Below are 20140 nucleotides of genomic sequence, written 5' to 3'. Positions count from 1 at the left end.
TTTTGATGTCTAATTGTAGTTGTTCTTTGCAATATAATTTGTCCCATGTTGATTAGTAAGCACGGATAATTACCAGTGGATTTGGTCAACTTTGGAAATGTTTGGGTTTATGATTCTTGCTCCTGACAGATAGCACACTTAACAATCCAAAGGATTGAACTGGAACATCTGCTTGCTTTGGGTCTTTACAGCAATAAAAGGACTCTTTTTCTTTCTTTCCATGGAGTTGAAACTGCATCCTCTCTGCCTTTAAGGGATTCACCATCATATCTCTTGGTCTACCCTTGAAGGCTTAGAGTTGCTTTCTCTATAAAGGTGAAAGCTATTTCTCAGTCGCAGTGGTGTAGTATATGTTTACATCATTTGGATCTGTTTGTCAGTCTGTTCATTGATAATTGCATTTTCTTACATGCAGAATTGTAGCTACTCCCTAATGTAATGCTGTTTTTAATTATTGTGATTCAAACAAGTAGATCTAAAAACCGATAAAAGTTTTTTAAAGTTATCAACATTGTACTGTAGTGTATTTTTAGGCAAACAATTACACCTGCTTTAAAAGGGCATTCCTTGCTTAATAACAGTAATTGTGACTGGAATTTCCATCATTAGGTCATGTAGTCATAAAGCATGATGTCACATATGACTATGTCAATTAGTGATGGCAATCCCTGCAGTCCCAGTAGTTGTCATTAAGCAAGGATTGCAGTTGTTAAGGGAGGGCCTCCTCGCAACTTTTTCCTGGCTTCCAACAAGCCAAGTCAATAGAGAAGCTGGCAGGAAGTTGTAAGCCCTGGGATGCTCACAGGCAGGCCAGTGGGTAGGTCAGTGATTTCTGTGGTTCGAAGTGCAGCCAGCTAAGGGTTAGCCCCAATGACAGGTGGCACAGCACAAACACAGCTGGGTGGTTGCTCCCAAATGTGGGAGGGCATTGAGGTGACTGCTGTGACACCAGTGTGTCCAGGTAGAAAGCAACTGCTACTAGATGTGTGGGTGGAGCAAGTGTGGCTGGGCGGAGTGGTGGTGGAGGATGCTACTGAAAGTGGGTGAGTGTTGCAGACGTGCAGTCTAGGAGGTATGAGTAATCCAGCTGTATCTGGGCTTCTCAGTGGAGCAAGTGGTGAGATTGACTTACAAGAGTTACCCCATGGCCTTGCTGGCTTTCCATTCACTTTGCTTGTGTAGGGAGCTGGCAGAATGTGATGTGCCAATGGCAATCACAGCAAAGCAGGAATGAGTAGTATTTAAGAGATCTCTTTGCTACAAGCAAACTTTCAAGAATTTTTAAAAAATTCAAATGTAGTTATGGATTTTAGCTCAGTAGCAGGATTGTGATTTTAATGAAAAATATTTCAAGTTTGATCTCTAGCATTTCTATGCAGGACTGGAAAATTTCCTGTCTAAAACTCAGAGGTTTTTCCAGTATTTTAAGCAGTAATTTTATTATTTCAAATATCTTTGCATTGCAAGCATTACTGCCTATGAAACATTCTGAAGTTTTTTTACTGCCTGCTTATTCCATTTTCAGAATTTATCAGTTAAAATGCCATCTTCATATTGTCATTTTATTTGCAATATTGTGGTTTAATGATATAGAAGTCTGTAATACAGCCTCTGTCTGTATTATATTGTTACCTCCTTTCACATTCTTTCATAAGTAGTTGGAGATAGCTAATACTGTTATAATGCAAGGGAAGGGTACTATTATCATCATGGCTAATACTAGCGTGAGCAATAAATCTATTTCTTTAATGTCACTGATATATAATTTTAATTCATCCCCAGATGCACTATTGATTGGAAGAAAGGAAAAAATGTTACAGTAAAAACAATAAAGAAGAAACAGAAACACAAGGGTAGAGGCACTGTCAGAACAATTACAAAACAAGTACCTAATGACTCATTTTTTAATTTCTTCAGTCCAATTAAAGGTAACATTGATTCAATTTATTCTGCCCTTATTTTATAATACTGATTTTTTTCCATGTCACAAACATGAGCAAAGCAATTGAATGGATTTTATTTCTTGTTGGAATATTTTCAGGTTTGAGTAGATTTTGTAAAGATTTAGTATTGAAAGTCAAAGCAAAGTTAGAACTAGTAAAATGTTCAATAGTTGCAGAAATAAGTCTCCAGCTCAGTCTACTTCATTTTGACCATGATGTAGTTAACCTGGATGAAGTACTTGCAATGTTTTGTAGAGCACATAAAAATCACTTTTAAGGTTTTTGGGGAGTGGGGAGTTATCCTTTTGAAAAAAAAATGGTGCTTTAAAAGGCTTAGAGCAGAATTGGTTTCAAGCCATGAACTGAACTTGAGCACAATTAGCTTTAACATGCAGAGGAGAGACACTGAAGCTCTTAACAGGCAGTTTGTAAGCTGCCTAGAGTCATTGATAGTGGATGGCCATATAAATATTCTAAATAATAATAATAAAAAAAAGAATCTTTCTCCTCTGATCCTAACACTTTAGCCTATATAATCTAGTGGAAAATTAACTATATTCTATTCAGTTTTAAATTTGGGTCTAAATTTCTGTCCCATTCTTATTTTACTCATTGAAAGGTCACAAAGCTGCTTTGTGTATTTGTTCTTTATTTGTATTTAGTTCTTATTTGTATTTTTGTTCTCTGAAATTTACTTGAATGTTTAGGAGAAGCATCAGTATATTTAGAAACTGTTGCCTTATTTCTAAGTAGTACATTTTGCTTCCAAACTGATAGGCAGTCTGTCACCCATGTTCACTATTAGCAGTGAATCATGATGCTGTAACGGTAAAATACCACAGCAAGTTTTATTAATTGTAAAATGATGTTTATAAGAGTATGAAAGGTGACAATGAACCAAATTTGCAAGATCCTAATTTGGAGAGATTCTTAGAAGCAAGGAGTTGAAAGCATGGAATGGAGTATATAAAGCATTGTATAGCATGGTTAAAGCAAAGATGATTTAAAGAATTTGTGGAATATTGAGAACCTCAGTGAATGGGGTTAATTTAAGCCAGATTTGGCTGTCCTGGTTTATGCCTTTAATTTCTTTGACTTTTACTTCTTCTTTTTTATAAATCAGGTATTTTTATACTAAGAGATGACAGAATTTAAATATCATTAAGTTATTAGGGATACTTCTGCCGGTTATCACATGTAATCCATAAACCAGTGTTGTGCAATATCTTATATGTATTTCATGCACATACCATGAATCACAACTTTGAGCTACGTATTAATCCTGGTGTATGTTGTCTTCTTTCAACAGCCTAAAAATTGAAGAATTGGGATTAACAACATAATAGTTCCTACTTGTTAGATTCTAGTTTTTCCACATGATATCTTTTCTTAGTAAGTTGCAATACAAAATTGTTATTTAATCTATGTGGATCATGGCTCTGAACTAGGAAAAGACACAACAAAACTTGGAAAAACAATTTGAATATTTGTTATCACCGATTTTTCTTGTCAGGAGAGCTATATTTTACTAACCAAGCAAAACCAAAATAAAGTTGCCACAGTGTTATGAATTTCTTATCATTCTCATTGTAGTGAATGCAAATGAGAAAGAGGATTTCGTAGTACCATCCCTATAGGGGAATAGATAATGTTGAATAAATCCTTTAAGATATGATTTAATATTAGTGATATAACAATCAGAGCACTGGTATTGCATTTGAACAATGCTGTTTATTATTAGATGTCCTTTGAATCTCCTCTACATGGAAATATAAGTTTTAGATAAATCTCTTTTTAATTATGTAAATATTGGTGCCATACAATATCCATCACCCCAAACCACTTCCATGTTGAATCAGACATGTTTTGCAGTTTTCTTTGCACAGTTTTTCTGATTCCAGTGTTTTGTCCTTAAACTGCTGGTATAGGAAACAAAGGGAGAGACTTTACATTGAATTCCTATTTGCCCCTTCACAAAGGCATTATACTAGAACATGCTTTGGATCTTTTTTTAAATCTACCTAATCATATAAATACTATGCATGTCAGCATTTGAAACACAAAAATTGCTTTATAAACAATTTACAATACATTTGATTTTTTTCCCTCTGTAGTTTCAGGAGATGGAGAATCACTGGTGAGTTTTATTTCATTTTTTTAAATAGTGAATTCAGCTTTATAGCTTCACATTTGATTGTTCATATCAGACATTTCATTATCAATATTGCATAAAGTCTAATCAATTCACTAATAGCTTTCTATTTATTTTTTCTCCTTTTCTCTGGTATTTGTTCTCTAAGCATTATGTAATCTCTACTTGATCTCCAAAGGTCAATAATTGTTTATAGTATTTTTTTTGCTTTGACTGGTGTATAAAAATGACTTTCTAATAAAATTATGTTGATATTACTTAATAGAAAATTGCAAGTTTGGGGAACAAACTTCTATAAATCAGATTTCTCTTCTTTAGCAGTTGTAAATAAGTAGAAATGCATATCTATAGATCCTACAAAATACTTCAATTTCATTTCTATTACTCATTTTAAATGATTTTTTGATGATAAGATAGATGTAGTTATATAGATGCATAATTTCTTCTTTTAATTTTACAGGATGAAGATTCAGAGTGTACTTTAGCCATAGATTTTGAAGTTGGGCACTTCTTCCGTGAAAGAATAGTGCCCCGTGCTGTACTCTATTTCACTGGAGAAGCTATAGAGGATGATGATAATGTATGTGTCTTCCAATTATTTCAGGTTTATTTGTTTGTTTGTTTTCGCATAGAGGCATTGTATTTGGTTTTAATAATTTTGCTGATTAGAAAAGAAAATTCAAAGCTTTAAAGTCAAGATTAATAATACATTAACAATTACAGTAGCTGGTAATTTCTCCACCATATGTGAGTCCTGCATCTTGTAAGTAAACTAGATGGGCAATACTCACCTCAAAAATTTCCCAGTAAGGATTTTGTTTACTTAGAAACAATGAATGATGGAACATCATTTGGAAACAAAAATTGAGGTTTGACTCTGCTTTTTTATTAGTTATATACTACATGAAATAGAGCTGGCTATAAAACAGGAATATTCATAGAATAAGAAAAAGTTATGGTGTATTTTATTTCATGTCTTTCCTGTTATATTAGACTAATGAAAGAACAAAGTCCATGCTATAAATTAATTCATGCATTTGGCTAGATGCATTTTATTATTACTACAATTGCTATTAACATGTAATCATTCAACAATACCTGAGGTAAACAAGGACAAGGACCTGTACACAAGAAATTGAGTCAGTGTGTAATTCCCCCATTGGACCCTAATATATAAAGAAGACTAGTAATTTCAATAATATTTAAATAGCACTTAAGTTTCAATGTCCAGTATAATAGTAATCCTAACAACAGTTCTACCAATAGGTTGTTATTACCGTAACAAGTGTGTAGAAATGCTGAGTCTGAAAAGATAGTAGCTTATATAGTGCTGTTCACTTAACTTACCACTGTGGGGTGATATGGGACTGAGAAATTCCCAGCTAATCTTTTGTTCAGTATATTATCCTATCTTAAAGAAAATATTGCACAGTTTTGCTGTTTGTATGACAATTGTTCCTTTTTGTAGCTTTAAAAACAAAATAAATAAAAAAGATAAATTATGTAAAATATAGAATAACAACCCTCTGCTCAAGCAGGAATGTTTGTTCAGATCTTTAATATTCTATTTATGGAAAAGTAAAAAATAGAGACTCGTTTGGGTTGAACTCAGCCCAGATCCTGGCTACTTAACCCATCTGGTTTTCTTGATAATAATAGGGAAATGATTTGCTGTTACCTTCTTCCATGTTTTTTATCTAACTTACCTGTCTGGTATACAAACCTGATAATTCTTGATGGTCTTTTCAATATTAGGTCCAGCCTTGCTTAGCTTTTCAAGATAGTCAAGGTCAATGATATACTTCCATCTAGATTGGCATTGCAGTCTTAACATAACCAGTCAATTGAACATTTACCAAAACCTCATAGAAATTCACGACGAATATTGAAATAAAAAAATGTTCACATCTATTGAAAGTACTTTGCTGTATTTAGGATAAGTGATCGATTCATCTTCTCTGAAATAATTATGGGACTGTAGAAATATATATTTAACTGTTCAGTATGTGTATGCAGGTGTTAGTCTGATACATTTTAAACTGTCAAATGTATATAAATGGATTTGGGGAAAATTATGGTTCAAATATTCATATAAATGCTACCTGTAATGAGTGTAAAGTAATATCTAAATGATTTTCTCTCTCCCCCTTCCTACTCTACTCCATCCTTTTAATTAGTTTGAAGAAGGAGAGGAAGGAGAGGAGGAGGTGAGTATATCATGGTTTAATATTTTTCCTTCAGTGGAATACATAATAAATACTGTAGGCTGAATAATCAAGGAGATGCATTTTAGAACAGGGATTAGCAATCTGAGGTTTTATGTTAATCTTAATTTTTGTGTTTTGCATGTGTATATCTATTGATCCAGAGGGAATACCTCAGTATCAAAAGTCAGTAATAACAAAATGGCTATTGTGTATATATTTATAAGACAGTCTAGTTCAAAGGGAAGCTAGAGGTTTAAAAGAACTAGAATTCCTGAATTATTTTATTTAATTATTTTATTTAATTTTATTTTACAATTACATTAAAAAGAAGTTAAATGCAATTCTGAAAATTTTACGCTAGTCAGGAAGGCAGAAAGTAGGCTGAAGTTAGAAGAATCCTATGTTTATTAATTTCCAGTTACAAATAATACAAAACATAGTTTAGTGGTAGATATTCTGTGGATCTGGTCTTCTGCTTCTCAAAAGACAGAAATCATATAACCTGATTTTAGCAACAGGTTTCTTGGTTGTGAGCTCTGTGCCTTGCTTTTTTTGGCTTTTTTTTTCCTGCCTCTGAAACACTATTTCAGAAAAAAAAATCCTGCCTCTGAAAGCCTCCAAAACAGAACTTCAGAAAAAAAGCCTCTGAAGCTCCGTTTGGGGCTTTTTTCTAAGCTCCATGGAGCTCTGTTTGGAGCTTTTTTTCTAAGCTCCGTAAAGCTCCATTTGGGGCTTTTTTTCTGAAGCTCCGTTTGGAGCTTTTTTTCAGCCTCTGAAAACCTCGGTTTGTGAAGCTGAGCGGGACTACATTCCGAGTATAAGACGCATCCAGATTTTCACCTTCTTTTTTGGGGAAAAGGGTGTATCTTATACTCCGAAAAATACACTATATAGAGCAGAGATAGGTCTTTTTTCTATTTTCCATCCTCCACCCTTTTATTCATTTTTAAACAATTTAATTATTGATAAAAGGAACCATCCTGCTTTTCCCCCTTCTGGTTGTTGTTTCTTCTTTCTTCTGTTTTCTGAGACTTCCAGTATAAGGTATGATGGATGTTTATCACTAACCATAAGATTTTGGAAGGCAAGTGTAGTGAGTATGTTTGTAAGTAAGCTGCTATAACTTCTTCAGCTATGAGAAGCTTCTGCAATATTTATTCCTCTGCCAAACTTTGATACAGCAGAATTTCCAAAGATAAGACTTGCTGACTTTATTTCTACAACATTGAAGGAATAGTCCACTCATTTAAAGCACTTTTTTTTGGTAGATAGGTTACTGATCATTTTGAAAGTCTTATTGGAATTACTAATACTGTAACAGTTAAGAGAGTAAAAATGTTCATGATCATTCAGGAGAAAAGAAGGATGAAATTACCTGAAATGTGTTCGTTCTTAGAAAGATGTTATTTTAGTCTTCTCTTATTGTTATTTCGACTACTTTTAAAAAGAATAAAATACCAAAAAAAATTGTCTAGTTTTTCTTGTCAGAATAGCTAAAGGAAATGTTAAATAGTCTATATCATCAGTTTCAGTGCAAAGATTGGCTTGTGTTTATCACATCTTCTCAAAACACAGCATTTCATGGCATTTACCAGTTTTGTTACTTGAAAACCCTCTTTGATCTCAAATCTTTTCAAAAGTTACAAAGACCTTTAGCAATCAAATTGCCTCAGGGTAACAAGCTTGTTTGATAAACTCTGTAGACAGAAGAATCTAGTATCATCATTCCACCTAAACGATGCCATTAACTTATTACAGAGACTAATATTCCTTTCTCTGAAAAGATAGGAAGATCCAATTGATAACAGATGCATTTAATATTACAAAGTAGTGGACTCATGTTTCTGGCCTTTGTGATTAGTAAGAGTAGACAATAAAAAAAGTGGATGAAACAATGTGTATAATGATGTCAAAGTCTTGGTTGTCAAAAAAAAAAAGCATACTTATTCCAGTCCTTTCCTTTTAAATCTAGGAATTAGAAGGGGAAGAAGAAGGAGAAGAGGAGGAAGATGCAGAAAGTGAACCTAAGGTAAGCTCTGTTTAAGTATTTATATTAAGCCAAAATTATAAATTGCACCACATGCCACATAAATTCTGCTAATCCTGAAGTTAATAATTCATTTTTTTTAAAATGGCCCAATTTTCTTTTTGTTCATTATTCATTCAAATGAATACATTCTCACTTTTTCCTTGCTATTGCTAAGCTAATACTAATTCATTTCATTTTCTTTAACTGACAAATTAATAGTTTTATAACATGACATACATTATAAATAGCAAATTCTGTTTGCCTTGTATACATATATTTATATAAACTTAGAAATATATTTTAACATATGCCTGCTTATTTAAAAGTTTGCAGGTTTAAAATATATTTGTCCATTTTATGCCCATTTGCTTTTGTGTTTCTATTCTTTTTTATTCTAAAATACCAAAATCTGCTTTATTCATTTCATTTTTTCCTACTTGCCTAAGAAAAAGAATTCTTAATTTGCAGATTACACTTGATAAATTCCACATATACAATTGCAGGGAGATTTATAGTGATGTAATTGTTATGTGGTATTCCTATGTGATCTTTTTCTCTTGAATGAAAATTTTAGTCATGTAGGTAAGATGAAATAATTCATGAAGCGTCTCTCCCTTTCCTCCCTTTTCACTCACCCGCCCCAGACTTATTTTTAAAATTACAGCACGGAAAGAATCCTTGTCATCAATTCTCAAACTAGTTTTACTTACACTGATAGCTGGTTATCTGCAATACATTGACCAGAGATCTATATTAAAAGTAAAATAAGCAAATATTTACATGTGAAAATTGGATTTAAGTTTTGAACATTGTACATGTGGACTTGAACATATAACCTGTACACTTGGCACAATTGTACACATGGCTTAGAGATAATGTTTCTTATGACTATTATATAACTATTACAGTAATGATGTGATAGTTACTGAATTGAAAATGAAATGCATTGCAGGCAAGTGTTAACATCTTTGGCTAGAAAAAATGGAAAATATGCTTATTTCTGTGAGTGATTGTATGTGACATTGTTTTTTGTGCCTTCTGGAATATTAGTTACTGCTTTTTACTTTTGTTTATTTGGGTCCATTTCATCTTTCTTTTATGCTGACAGTTCGTTTCAATTTTTCCCTGTTTAGGTGTAATTTAAGTCTGTTTATCATTCATTCATTCATTTATAGGTAAGGTTGAATTCCATTAATACCTAACTTCCAAGGCTCCCTCCCTCCCCCCCCTTTTTTTTTGAACCCATGCAAATTTCATTCATTTAAGTACCTAATTTGTTTCATTCACCTATTCTATAGGGAAAAAATGGTACTTTATCAAGAGTATGTATAATTAAGTCCACAAGGTAAATGTTAAGAAAAATATATAAAATAGATGTGACTCTTAAATTATAGATATAGATAATTACTGTTTTTGAGAGGAAATTACCGTTTTTGAGAGGAAATTAATATTTATTTAGATATGCGTTCTCAAATGTCCAGATACAAGCTAAAAAAAGAAATGTTCTAGCCTATTCAAATATTGAGCTGTTTACCCTTACAGATCGAATAGTCTGTTTCAAGATCAGATTGTTTCTGTTAAGGTTGTGGTGGCCTGTTGCAGTGTTGAAATGCTTTCAGTGACATCACAGCTCTGGAATGGGATATTGAGGGGTGGAGGTCAACATTATTTCATTTAAAAGTACAATCTAGAATGTATTTGTTATTGGGCGTGCATGTGTGTGAGTGTGTTGGTTCTTTGTGCAGGCTTTAGTGACTTAAAACATTTTTTTTAAAAAATAATTTTTATTTCCATTTTCCAACATCATATTTATGTACAAACTATTATCCATCATTAATCATTAATTTTTATTTATTACTAATTCAGGCCTGCCCGATTGCCACTTCCTTTCTTCACAACCTCCCTCTCTACCCTCTACTACTTTCCCATCCTTCATCTCCTTCACTTTACTACTTCCTCTCCTCCTTCTCCACTCCTCCCTTCTTCCACCCTATCTAACCTTCTTATTCCCCTCCTCCTTCTCTACTCTTTCCTACCTACTTTCTTCTCTCCTTCTACTCCTCTCTCCTTTTCTTTCTGAAATGGCAGTCGAGCATCCCCAATATCATTTTAAATTTTAATTTCATATCTTCAAAAATTTACTGTACATTAATAATCAATCCATGTATCATTTCCCCTTTCCCCCTCCTCCCTTCCCCCAGACTTCCCAGAGCAAATACCGGGTATTATGACCAACAATCACAAGCTAAAGTATACAAAATATACATAACCTCCCACCTTTAAAAATTTGAAATTTTAGATCCCCTCACAATAAAAGTAAAGAGATAGGAAAGAATAATAAAAAGAAAAGAAGAAAAGAAGCAATATCAACTTCACATATTACTTCTTCCTACAGTCCATTTTAAAAATTAGTCCATCTTCTAAAATTCAAATTTTTTTCACCCACTTGTATATTCCTTCAAATTTCATAAGTCCATTTCTTAAATTACAATCCAGCTTCTCAAATTCAATTTTTTATCACTTATATATTTCTTCAATTGTCATAACATTTAATATACAATCTTCCAATACTACTCCCAATCAAATATCATTTCGAATAAAATCTCTCAAATATAATATTTTCAGCTTAACCATAACTTTTACTATCTATAAACGTGTCAATTAAAACAAATAATCATTTAAACTACATCCACAATATAACAGTAAACAATTAAAATCATTACATTCACATTATCTAAATTCATAAATTTCACTTTCCATCCTTCACAATTAAATAATATCATCCCATAGATTTATACCATACAAATAGCAAATAACAAAAATCCTATAATTTATATCCTAAACAAATCAATTCCAAAAATTAACCATAATCATCATATTCACATCTTAAACATTCCTCCCCTCTCCTATTCTATTTTCCATCATTTCCAAACCAATTAACTTAGCATCTAACAACAAAGGATTCCCACTCTTTAAAACATTAATATAAAAATGTCTCGCTTTCATAACTGAATTAAGAAAATACTTTCTGCCTCTAAAATTCACTGACAAACCCATTGGAACTTCCCATCTAAAATATATCTGATGTTTCTTAAACTCATCCACTAAAAAAGCAAATTCTCTTCTCTTTCTTAACATTTTATGTTTAGGAGGAATTTCCTTCATCATTTTTATATCTTGTCCCAATATTTGAAATTTATTTTTATAAAAGGCTTGCAAAATTTCATACCTAACCTTTTTATCGTAAAATAAATAACCACATCCTTCGGTACTCTATTTTGTCTTGCCCACCAAGAATTAACACGATAAATTCTTTCAATATTAATCTCAAAATCTTCCAGCTCCACACCCTTTATCTGAGCAAAGGCTTGCGTAAAAATCTCTTTTAAATTTTCCTTCCTATTTTGCTTCAAACCCCTCACCCTTATAGCATATTCCATTAATCTATATTGTAATATTACTCTTTCTTCATCTGCCCTATCTATCTTTGCCTGTATATCTTCTATCTTATTATCTAAGTTCCAATTGTTTTGATTTTTTTGAATTTCCTCTATTTTCCTTTGCAACTCTAAATTAGCTTTATTAATTTCTGCAAGATCATCTTCCATCTGAATACAAGAGCTTAATATTTGCGCAATTGCATCCTTTACCATTTTCATTTCCCTCTTCTGCTCTTCCACCACTTCCTTAAAATCCAACATCTCTTTCTCTATTTCATCAAATTTTTGATCTATTTCTAAAAAATGACTCTCCAAAAACTCCTGTAAAGAATTTCTTAATTCCTTTTTGATTTCTTCTTTTAATTTTTGAATCTGAACTGAAGAAATTTCAAAGTTTTTAATGACTTTTGGTACTATTTGCTTAAAAGCCATTTTTTAAAAATATAACTTAATAACGGACCAAAAAAAAAATTAAAAAAGAAAAATTAAAAAAACTTTTCTTCTAAATCACTATAATCCCAAAGAAGAAGAAAAAATATAAATCATAAAATTCTCGTTTCTTCCATTTAATCAGTATCTTCCTATATATCTTTGAATTCGACACTAGCTGTTAGTAAGCATTTCTTTAACTTTCGTTTCCAGTACACACATTCCACAAAACCGCCATTTGCTTTCTTCTCTCCTATCTTCGCAGCAAATATATCCTCAGGGGCTTGCAGTCTTCTTACAAACAAGTGCTAGAACTCCAGTTTCTGCTCCGTCCACGTTACAATCCATCATAAATCAATTCCTGCCGTGGAAATTGGACGCTACGTTTTGTCTGCCATGAAAGGCAGATACCCTCCCCCAGGAGCTTATCAGGCTATGGAAGGAGAGCTCCCCGCAAGCCTCAGAAGCTTTTTCTGTGGCTATATTTGGGTGTCTCAACTTCAGCCTGAATGCTCATCTCTCCCTCTTTGCCCGAGGGAAGAGATTTCCAAGCTGTTGGACCAGATTTACGATGTCCTGACAGCTCTAGAGACTAGGGAGTTAGCAGCCTAATCAAAGCTGCTTCTCAACGAGCGGAGCCAGTCCTTAAACATTTTTTAAGACAAAATGTTTGTCTTAATGTTTTAAGACAAAATGTCTTAAAACATTAAGACATTTTAGTATATGTTCAGTATTTGTAACTCATGAGAAGATATTGTTCCAAACTCAGTGTGATTTAGCTTGACATTTAAAAGGAGTGTCATCTATGCTAAATTAATAACATTCCTCTATCATTACTTTGTGCATTTAGATTGGTTTAATTTCCCTCTCTTTTTCTTTGATGCTATTAATGTATCAACATAGTTGTCATTTGTATTTAAATATCTTTCCTTTATTAAGCTGGCATTTTGATTTGAAATTTGTCATTTTTCATCAATAATTGATTTTAAAATTGTATATATATGGTCTTAACAGAAACTTGTTTCATCTGAAAAACTTTCTCTTTGTGAAAAGTAGATTGACAGATAGCCCAAATTTTTACTCTTTAGTAATTCCACATAAATTTTATTGAAGAACATTGCAGTATTTGAAATTGTTTACTTTTGTACTTGCTTCTGCAGGGTCTTTCTTCAGAATAAGCCATTAACTTGATCAGCTTTTAAACTGTTTTTCCTCCTCAGATATTCTTATCATCTATATCTGACATCTTGTTTTAGAATATTTTACTTCCTGTTTTCACAACACTTAATAGTGCAGCATTTTACTGCATTTGAGTTTTAGAATCACTTGAGGAAGTTCTGGAAGATGTTACTTAAACTAAAGGTTTATTATCCATTGCAGAAGATCTTGCATATAATATAGTAGGTATTCATTTGAAAGGAAATTATTGAAAGATTCAGAAATCACTGTTTTTAGCTGTAAATTGTTTAAGGGTTGATTCATTAGCACTTATGCATGCAATTTAATTCTGTATAAATGAAATAACATGCCTCCCACTGAAGCAGTTGCCTGGTAATATTTCCCCAAGGATCCACATCATTCTGCATGCTGGAAACTTCAAAGTGCAACCAGGGATTTTCTGTTAGGTCAGTCTTTTCCCCTTCCCTTCCCTTCTCCTCCATCCATCCACTCCTGTGCTGATGGAGAAAGGTGAAAAACCTCTCACGGGATTCTCAAGCAGAGACAGCCTGAAAATGGGAAAGGAAGAAAGTGCAACTCTCCATCCCTCTTCTTTCTCAGCTGCTTCCTCCCCACATTCTTAACATGAGTAAAGAAAGACTCCATAGGGACAACAGGTCTACCACCAAGAGTGCAAGAACTTGCCAGTTTTCTCTATCTTCATTGGACTCCAGCCAGACACCTCCCTTCATGACCAATCAGACGTATGAGGTGTCTGAGACCTTAAATATGGTCTTGAGTGATTATTATACTTCAGAATTTACAGCCTGTTATCCTCCAAGAATATTTCTACCCTTTTGGTCACCCAGTGCAACCAACAACAGTTTTGGTCCTGAAACTCTTAAATCATTTTCTAAGTACTAATAAAGGAGAATATTTGTAGCTTAGGGTTGACATGAAGATCCTTGGTGCTCTCTGAGCTTGCTTGCTGTTGTGGGTTTTTTGTTGTTGTTGTTTTGCAGACACTTCATTACCCAAATTAGGTAATAGCATCAGTGCTTGCCTCTGGAATAAGATGCCCACTTGAGATTGCCCTGCACTAGTGTAGAAAAACCTAGGTTTCTATTTTCTGGTGTTAGTGACTGTTGTATTGTCTTGTTCACAACTCTTCATTTAATTTAGAAGCTACACTAATAATCATATTCCTCTACGCTTCTTCAGTATTTTTTTATTTCCTGAATTATGAATATTCAGTTACTGCTTTCCTTACTCTTACACCAGATATTCCCTGTTTATCCTCAGTAAAGTGTACATCCCAGTGGCTAAAATATCATCATACTGTCACTTTTTAGGGTTTTTTGTTCCCAAAGTAGTCTTGATATGGATTATTGTGCTGTAGAGTTAAGTTTATAGACAGTTTTGCTGCCACCACTTTTTGGGGATGTTTCGATTTAAATCTTGGTTCTAAGAAGCTGCTACACATGGTTGATCAATGGTTCCATGACCTACATAGGAAACTTTTCTAATAGTAGAAATGTTAGGTTTTGTGTACCAAGAATATATAAGAGAAAATAGGAATTAGTAATTCTTCTCTTAATAAAATATTCAGTCACTTGGAAAACAGCATTGCTTATTACAGGTAGTCTTTGATGTATAACCACAATTAAGCCCAAAATTTCCGTTGCTAAGCAAGGCAGTTATAAGTGAGTTTTGCCCCATTTTATAATTTTGTCACAGCTATTAAATGAATCACTGCTGTTGTTAAGTTAGTAACATGGTTTTAAAGTGAATCTGGCTTCCCCATTAACTTTCCTTGTCAGAATGTTGCAAAAGATCTGATTCAGGGGCACTGCAACTATCATAAATACATGCCAATTATCAAGCATCTGAATTTTGATCACATGATTATGGGTAAGCTGCAATAGTTGTGTGTGTGAAAAGTCACTTTTTTTCAATGCTATTATAACATTGAACAGCTGGTTGTAAGTCAAGGACCACCTGTATCTGCCCTTTTCATTATCCCTTTTTAAAAGTGTTCCACTGTTTCACCATAAGTATGCTGCATTACATTTGTGTAAACTTCATCTTTAATATTAACCAAAAAAATTACACAAACTTATTGTACTTCTGTGCTGTCAAAATGTTTTGATTTAGATTTGTTATTGTTCAAATATATTGTTGGTGAACGGAATGCAAAATAAGAGAATGCTTTTAACAACTAATTATCAAATGAGTATCAGGAAAGTATCACAAGTTATAGGGAGTTTTTTCCTTGCTTTTGGAGTTTTTCTTCCACTCTTCCTCACAGAATCCTTCTTGCTTGGAAATGTTTACATTATTCTGCATATATTATATATTTGAGATCTTCATGTAGAGATACCAAAGTTTAAACTGAAGGCTACTCTAAAAGCTATGTTTCCTATAAATGTTCTTGAATACTTTGAAGGTGTATTTTAAACTTTTATCTTTTGAAATAGCCAGCATGTTCTTCATTAGCTTTATCTTTTTTTTTTTTTTGCAAATGTGTATTGTGTGGTTATGGCTAAACAGTTCAATTTTTATTTCAGAATGTTTGTGTGCATGTGTGTGCATGCATAGATTAGGCAGTGATGTTGAGATCAGAAGAAAGGGTATTTTCTGCCAGCTTTCCATTGCAGATGATTGTTACCAAAGCAGTGCTGTATTGTGCACCTGTGAATAATTACTGTACTATCAGCTAAACTTTTCAGAAGGCCATTTGCAATGATCTCTGGGTTTTGTTTTGCAGATCTGACCAGCTTTTTGGCAGTTCTAGTGTATTTTTTTCCCCTGGGGTTTCCATAACTTACCTTTACTTCAACAGTTTTATTAACTTCTATTTCTTAACAATATTCCTCATAGCTGAAACTTTTTTTTAAAAGAGCACTGAATTGGCTGTTGAAGGATTCCAAATTTCTGTACCTGATATATTCCATGTTTTTATTTCGGATCCTTATATTTATATGAAGATGAATGCATATGAATGCATTCAGATTTGCAGAAAAGATACTTGTGTTTATTGCTGTACAATATACCAACAGTATATTGCTGTACAATGTATCTGTTCACTTAAGGATTCATTGAAATGTTCAATTTTACCTTTTTGAGAGGGGGCATACCTTTAAGTCAGTCTCAATTCATGCTGATTTCCTTTTTCCTGGGGCTGATAGTGAGTGAGTGGCCCAAGGTCATCTAGCTTGTTTCATGTTGGTTCTCCCACTTTCTAGTCTAGTGCCTTAACCAGTAAGCCAAACTGGCACTCTCAATTTGAGTTAGAGATGCCTAAATGTTTGCACACAACTGTTTAGCTATGATAACTATTGAACATCTGCATTATCCGTTCAGGGGTGTGTAGGAAGGACTTTAAATGTCTTGTTTGTATTTTAATTTAAAAAATATTGGGTTTTCCTTTAGAATAAGATCTTTTCTTTTTAAAAAAAGCAATTTTAAAAATAAACAATAGTACATTTATCAAAAATCCTTTGTAATTGTCTTTAATAAACTGCAAAACAGGAATACCTGTATTCATACACAATTTGGATAGCCTAGAAAGGATACTTTTGTTTCAGTTTATCCTTTATTGTAGACACAAATGACTGCTTTTCATATTACCCTCCCCTTTTTTGTCTTTCAGTATTTTCTGCAGGCATTGCCCTGATAGTAAACTCTTATGTGATCCTACAGCATTTTGTTTTTTCTTAAAACTGGGATTATGTTTTTATTTCTTTATTTTAAGAAATGTTCCAGTAGTGTCTTGATGGCATATGAAAAAAAAAATTGAGACTAGTATCTTAGAATCTAGTCCTTTATCAGGATGTGGTTAACCTTCAGTCTGTCTCTATGCATCTTTTAGATATTTTGAAAAATGCTAGAATGTGGGTACCAAGAAAGATTCCTCTGAACAATGACCTGAAAGTGTGATACTGTTGGTCTGGGTCAAGCAATACTGAATGTCATTCTTCCATTTATTTATTCCAATTCTTAGGAAGGAATGATATAAAAATGTAAAAACACAGATTGGTGTACCAGTTACTGGAAAGAATAAGTGAACCCCTAGCCTGTAAGAAATAGGATGATACGGCTTTATTGCAATCCATTATTTTTGTAATGGCTATAATACAGGGGTAGCTAATAAGCAGTGCTTCAGATTTGAAGGCAAAACACTTCTCTGATTGTGATCCTGAGAAAAGACATGCTTTGAAATTTGCAAAAAAAGATGTGACATTTGGACTGCAATTGATTCTTAAGCACCTTTTAACCTTTAGGTCCAAAACACTATGCAGCTTTATTAACTGGTTGTTTTGCCTTTAGGATAAAGAATAATATCTCCATCCCTCAGAACACAATATCTTGAATATTACTTTTCAAATTACCATTTTCATATCTTAGTTCTGATATTAGTTATGAATACAAAATTAAATTTAATGTTGAATTAAATTCAGTATTATATTGAAATATCTCTTGCATAAATCTTTCTTTTTTCTTTTCATTTTTAAACAGAAAGATGCCAGTCAACCTGCTGAATGCAAACAACAATAAGGAAATACCACTTCAGAGTGATATTTGAACAGCCTGTAACAATATTTGGATACCTGGCCTGCAGTTCAGGAAATTCCATTACTGCAGCACAATCTTATTAACAATGCTTAAACTAAATTGTTTTCAAATGCATGATTTTCACTAACTCTTTTCTTATTTTTGCTTAACTTGTACAGTGGCAACTTAATGCATTTGAGAAATATGAGGTTTAATTAAAGCACACTCTACAGCCTTTGGTACAATTTAGCTCAACTGTCTCTGTAGGCTTTTCCATTAAATTAAAAAAATAATTTGCCTTTTTGAAAAACTTACCCTCAACACAAGGTAAGTTTTTGTCAAAATACTATGGAATAGGAATATTTAGACTATTAAATTAATAAAATACAGTAAAAACAAATAAAGCAATATGCCTTCTGGTAGATCTTTTCCCTTTAAAATAAATCTCCTGTAACCATTCAGACAGATTAGTGCTACAGAGTACCTTAAAACATTGTCATTTCCAGTAATTTTAAATGGAAAATAACATTTCCTATATCTTTGAAGAAAGGAGTGGTCGAGAGACATTTAGTTGTTCACCTTATTTATTCATTTTTTTTAAAGTACTTTGGTGAACTAGTACTTTTAATAGTTTTAAAATACTTGAAGAGAATCCTGTTTATAAACTATGGGTACTTGTATGTGGAAAATTCATACTTTACTCAAGAAAATGATTGCTTCTCAGACATTTCAAAACAGCAAGCCTGATGTGGGCTCCCTAGGTTGAGAAGGTTGCAGCACTTAAGTATATATCCCTGGTTTGCCTTAGTTATGCTTGGCACTGTTCAGACGTTCTTACATTCAAAGATTTGAAGCCTGGACATAAGCTGCAACTTTATATGCTTGTTCTCCACTGTTCGGTGCAACTTCACTTTTAATCTTCCGTCATAAGAACAGACCAGAGTTTGATGTAATAGCTGAAACAGCATTTTGTAATTTGTACTCAACCTTTAAACCAAGTGCAGATGCTCTTGGTGACGGTTCAGCCATCAAGTGCAAATTACAGCATTGTAATTCAGAGGACATAGCAAAGTGTGGCTTCCATTAAACAAAAAATAAAGTGAAACTACACACAAACATGGAAAATAATGTTCTGAATAAATTGGAAGATGATCCAATTTGGGCCTGTGAAAGCTATATCATATAATTGGAAAAATATAAATACATCCTGGGTGCATAGTTCTGATGTTGATCTGCAATATCAAGTCACTCCATTCTACATTTCCATGGTTTTTAAAGCTCCAGAATCCTTCCGAAGAATATTCAGAATACAGTTCACCTTTCTTAAACATACAATGCCAGCTTATGGCAACACTTCATTACCAATTGTGTGAATGCTGTTACCAGGCATGTAGAGAGTGCTCCAGCCTTATCTTATACATTTGTAACTTAATACGGTGTTTTCAATTTGTACAGAATAGTTAGAATATTCTATTAAAGTTGTGAAACATGAAGCATATTGTCCTGATAGTTTCTCTATCAATACATGACATTTTCTTGTCGCATTCATTAGTGTGTGACAGTTAGCAACTAATCACATGGATCCCTACTGAGATTTCAGTTGTAAATTTCCCTGTATATATGGTAACTGTGGAACTCAGTTGAGTATTGAATTTTTAGGGTGGTATTTCTTCGTGTTGGCAACTTTTAAGATGTGTGAGTTTTATTCTAGAGTTAAAGTTCACAAATCTTAAAGTTTCCAGGATTAAGAAACACTATTTTCAAATCTATAGGGAATAGATTTGAAAAAAGACGGTAGAATTCAACAGAAATCATGGGTATGCTACGCAATTTAAACAAAAATCAGAAGTAGAAGAATAATGCTTTTATTTTTTAAAAAATTAGCATTACAATATAGAGCACATTATGAATTCCATGCACATTAAGCAAAAGAGAACTGGCAAAATAGAAGGAGGGAAATTATAAAATAGGAAAAATGTGGGGGAGAGAGGTTGGAGATTTTGATGCAGCTCTAATTTTTTAATATATCTTAAAACACTTCTAGTGTAGTATCTGCAGCTGTGAAGAAATTCTATAGCTGTCTGATTCTAACACTTGTAAATCAGAATAGAGTATCTCTATTCACCTCATCTGAAACCTTGATAAATGTATCAGAAGAAAATAAATATGCATTTTTGTACTGTTGGAATCTTTGGAAGGCAACTGATAGTTAATGAGAAAAGAGATTC

The 20140-nt window shown here is 33.0% G+C and overlaps 1 protein-coding gene across 7 annotated transcripts in view; it reads left to right on the top strand.

The window, feature by feature from the left end:
- Positions 1 to 19405, top strand: part of NAP1L4 (nucleosome assembly protein 1 like 4) — a 41742-nt gene extending 22337 nt beyond the window's left edge. For 6 of the 7 annotated variants that reach the window (XM_058158167.1, XM_058158143.1, XM_058158175.1 and 3 more), the window contains 6 exons: positions 1783 to 1928; positions 4058 to 4080; positions 4556 to 4675; positions 6273 to 6302; positions 8275 to 8331; positions 17877 to 19405. In XM_058158167.1, coding sequence (XP_058014150.1) covers positions 1783 to 1928; positions 4058 to 4080; positions 4556 to 4675; positions 6273 to 6302; positions 8275 to 8331; positions 17877 to 17915 — 415 coding nt within the window. In that variant the 3' untranslated portion in view covers positions 17916 to 19405. Of the gene's footprint in view, positions 1 to 1782; positions 1929 to 4057; positions 4081 to 4555; positions 4676 to 6272; positions 6303 to 8274; positions 8332 to 9464; positions 9507 to 17876 lie in introns of all 7 variants that reach the window. The other variant, XM_058158192.1, reaches the window with a different exon arrangement.
- Positions 19406 to 20140: the final 735 nt, after the last annotated feature.

The sequence above is a fragment of the Ahaetulla prasina genome, chromosome 1 (assembly GCF_028640845.1).
Source record: "Ahaetulla prasina isolate Xishuangbanna chromosome 1, ASM2864084v1, whole genome shotgun sequence".
NCBI lineage: Eukaryota > Metazoa > Chordata > Lepidosauria > Squamata > Colubridae > Ahaetulla > Ahaetulla prasina.
The sequence above is the reverse complement of the archived record's forward strand: the minus strand, read 5'-3'. Positions and strand labels throughout refer to the sequence as shown.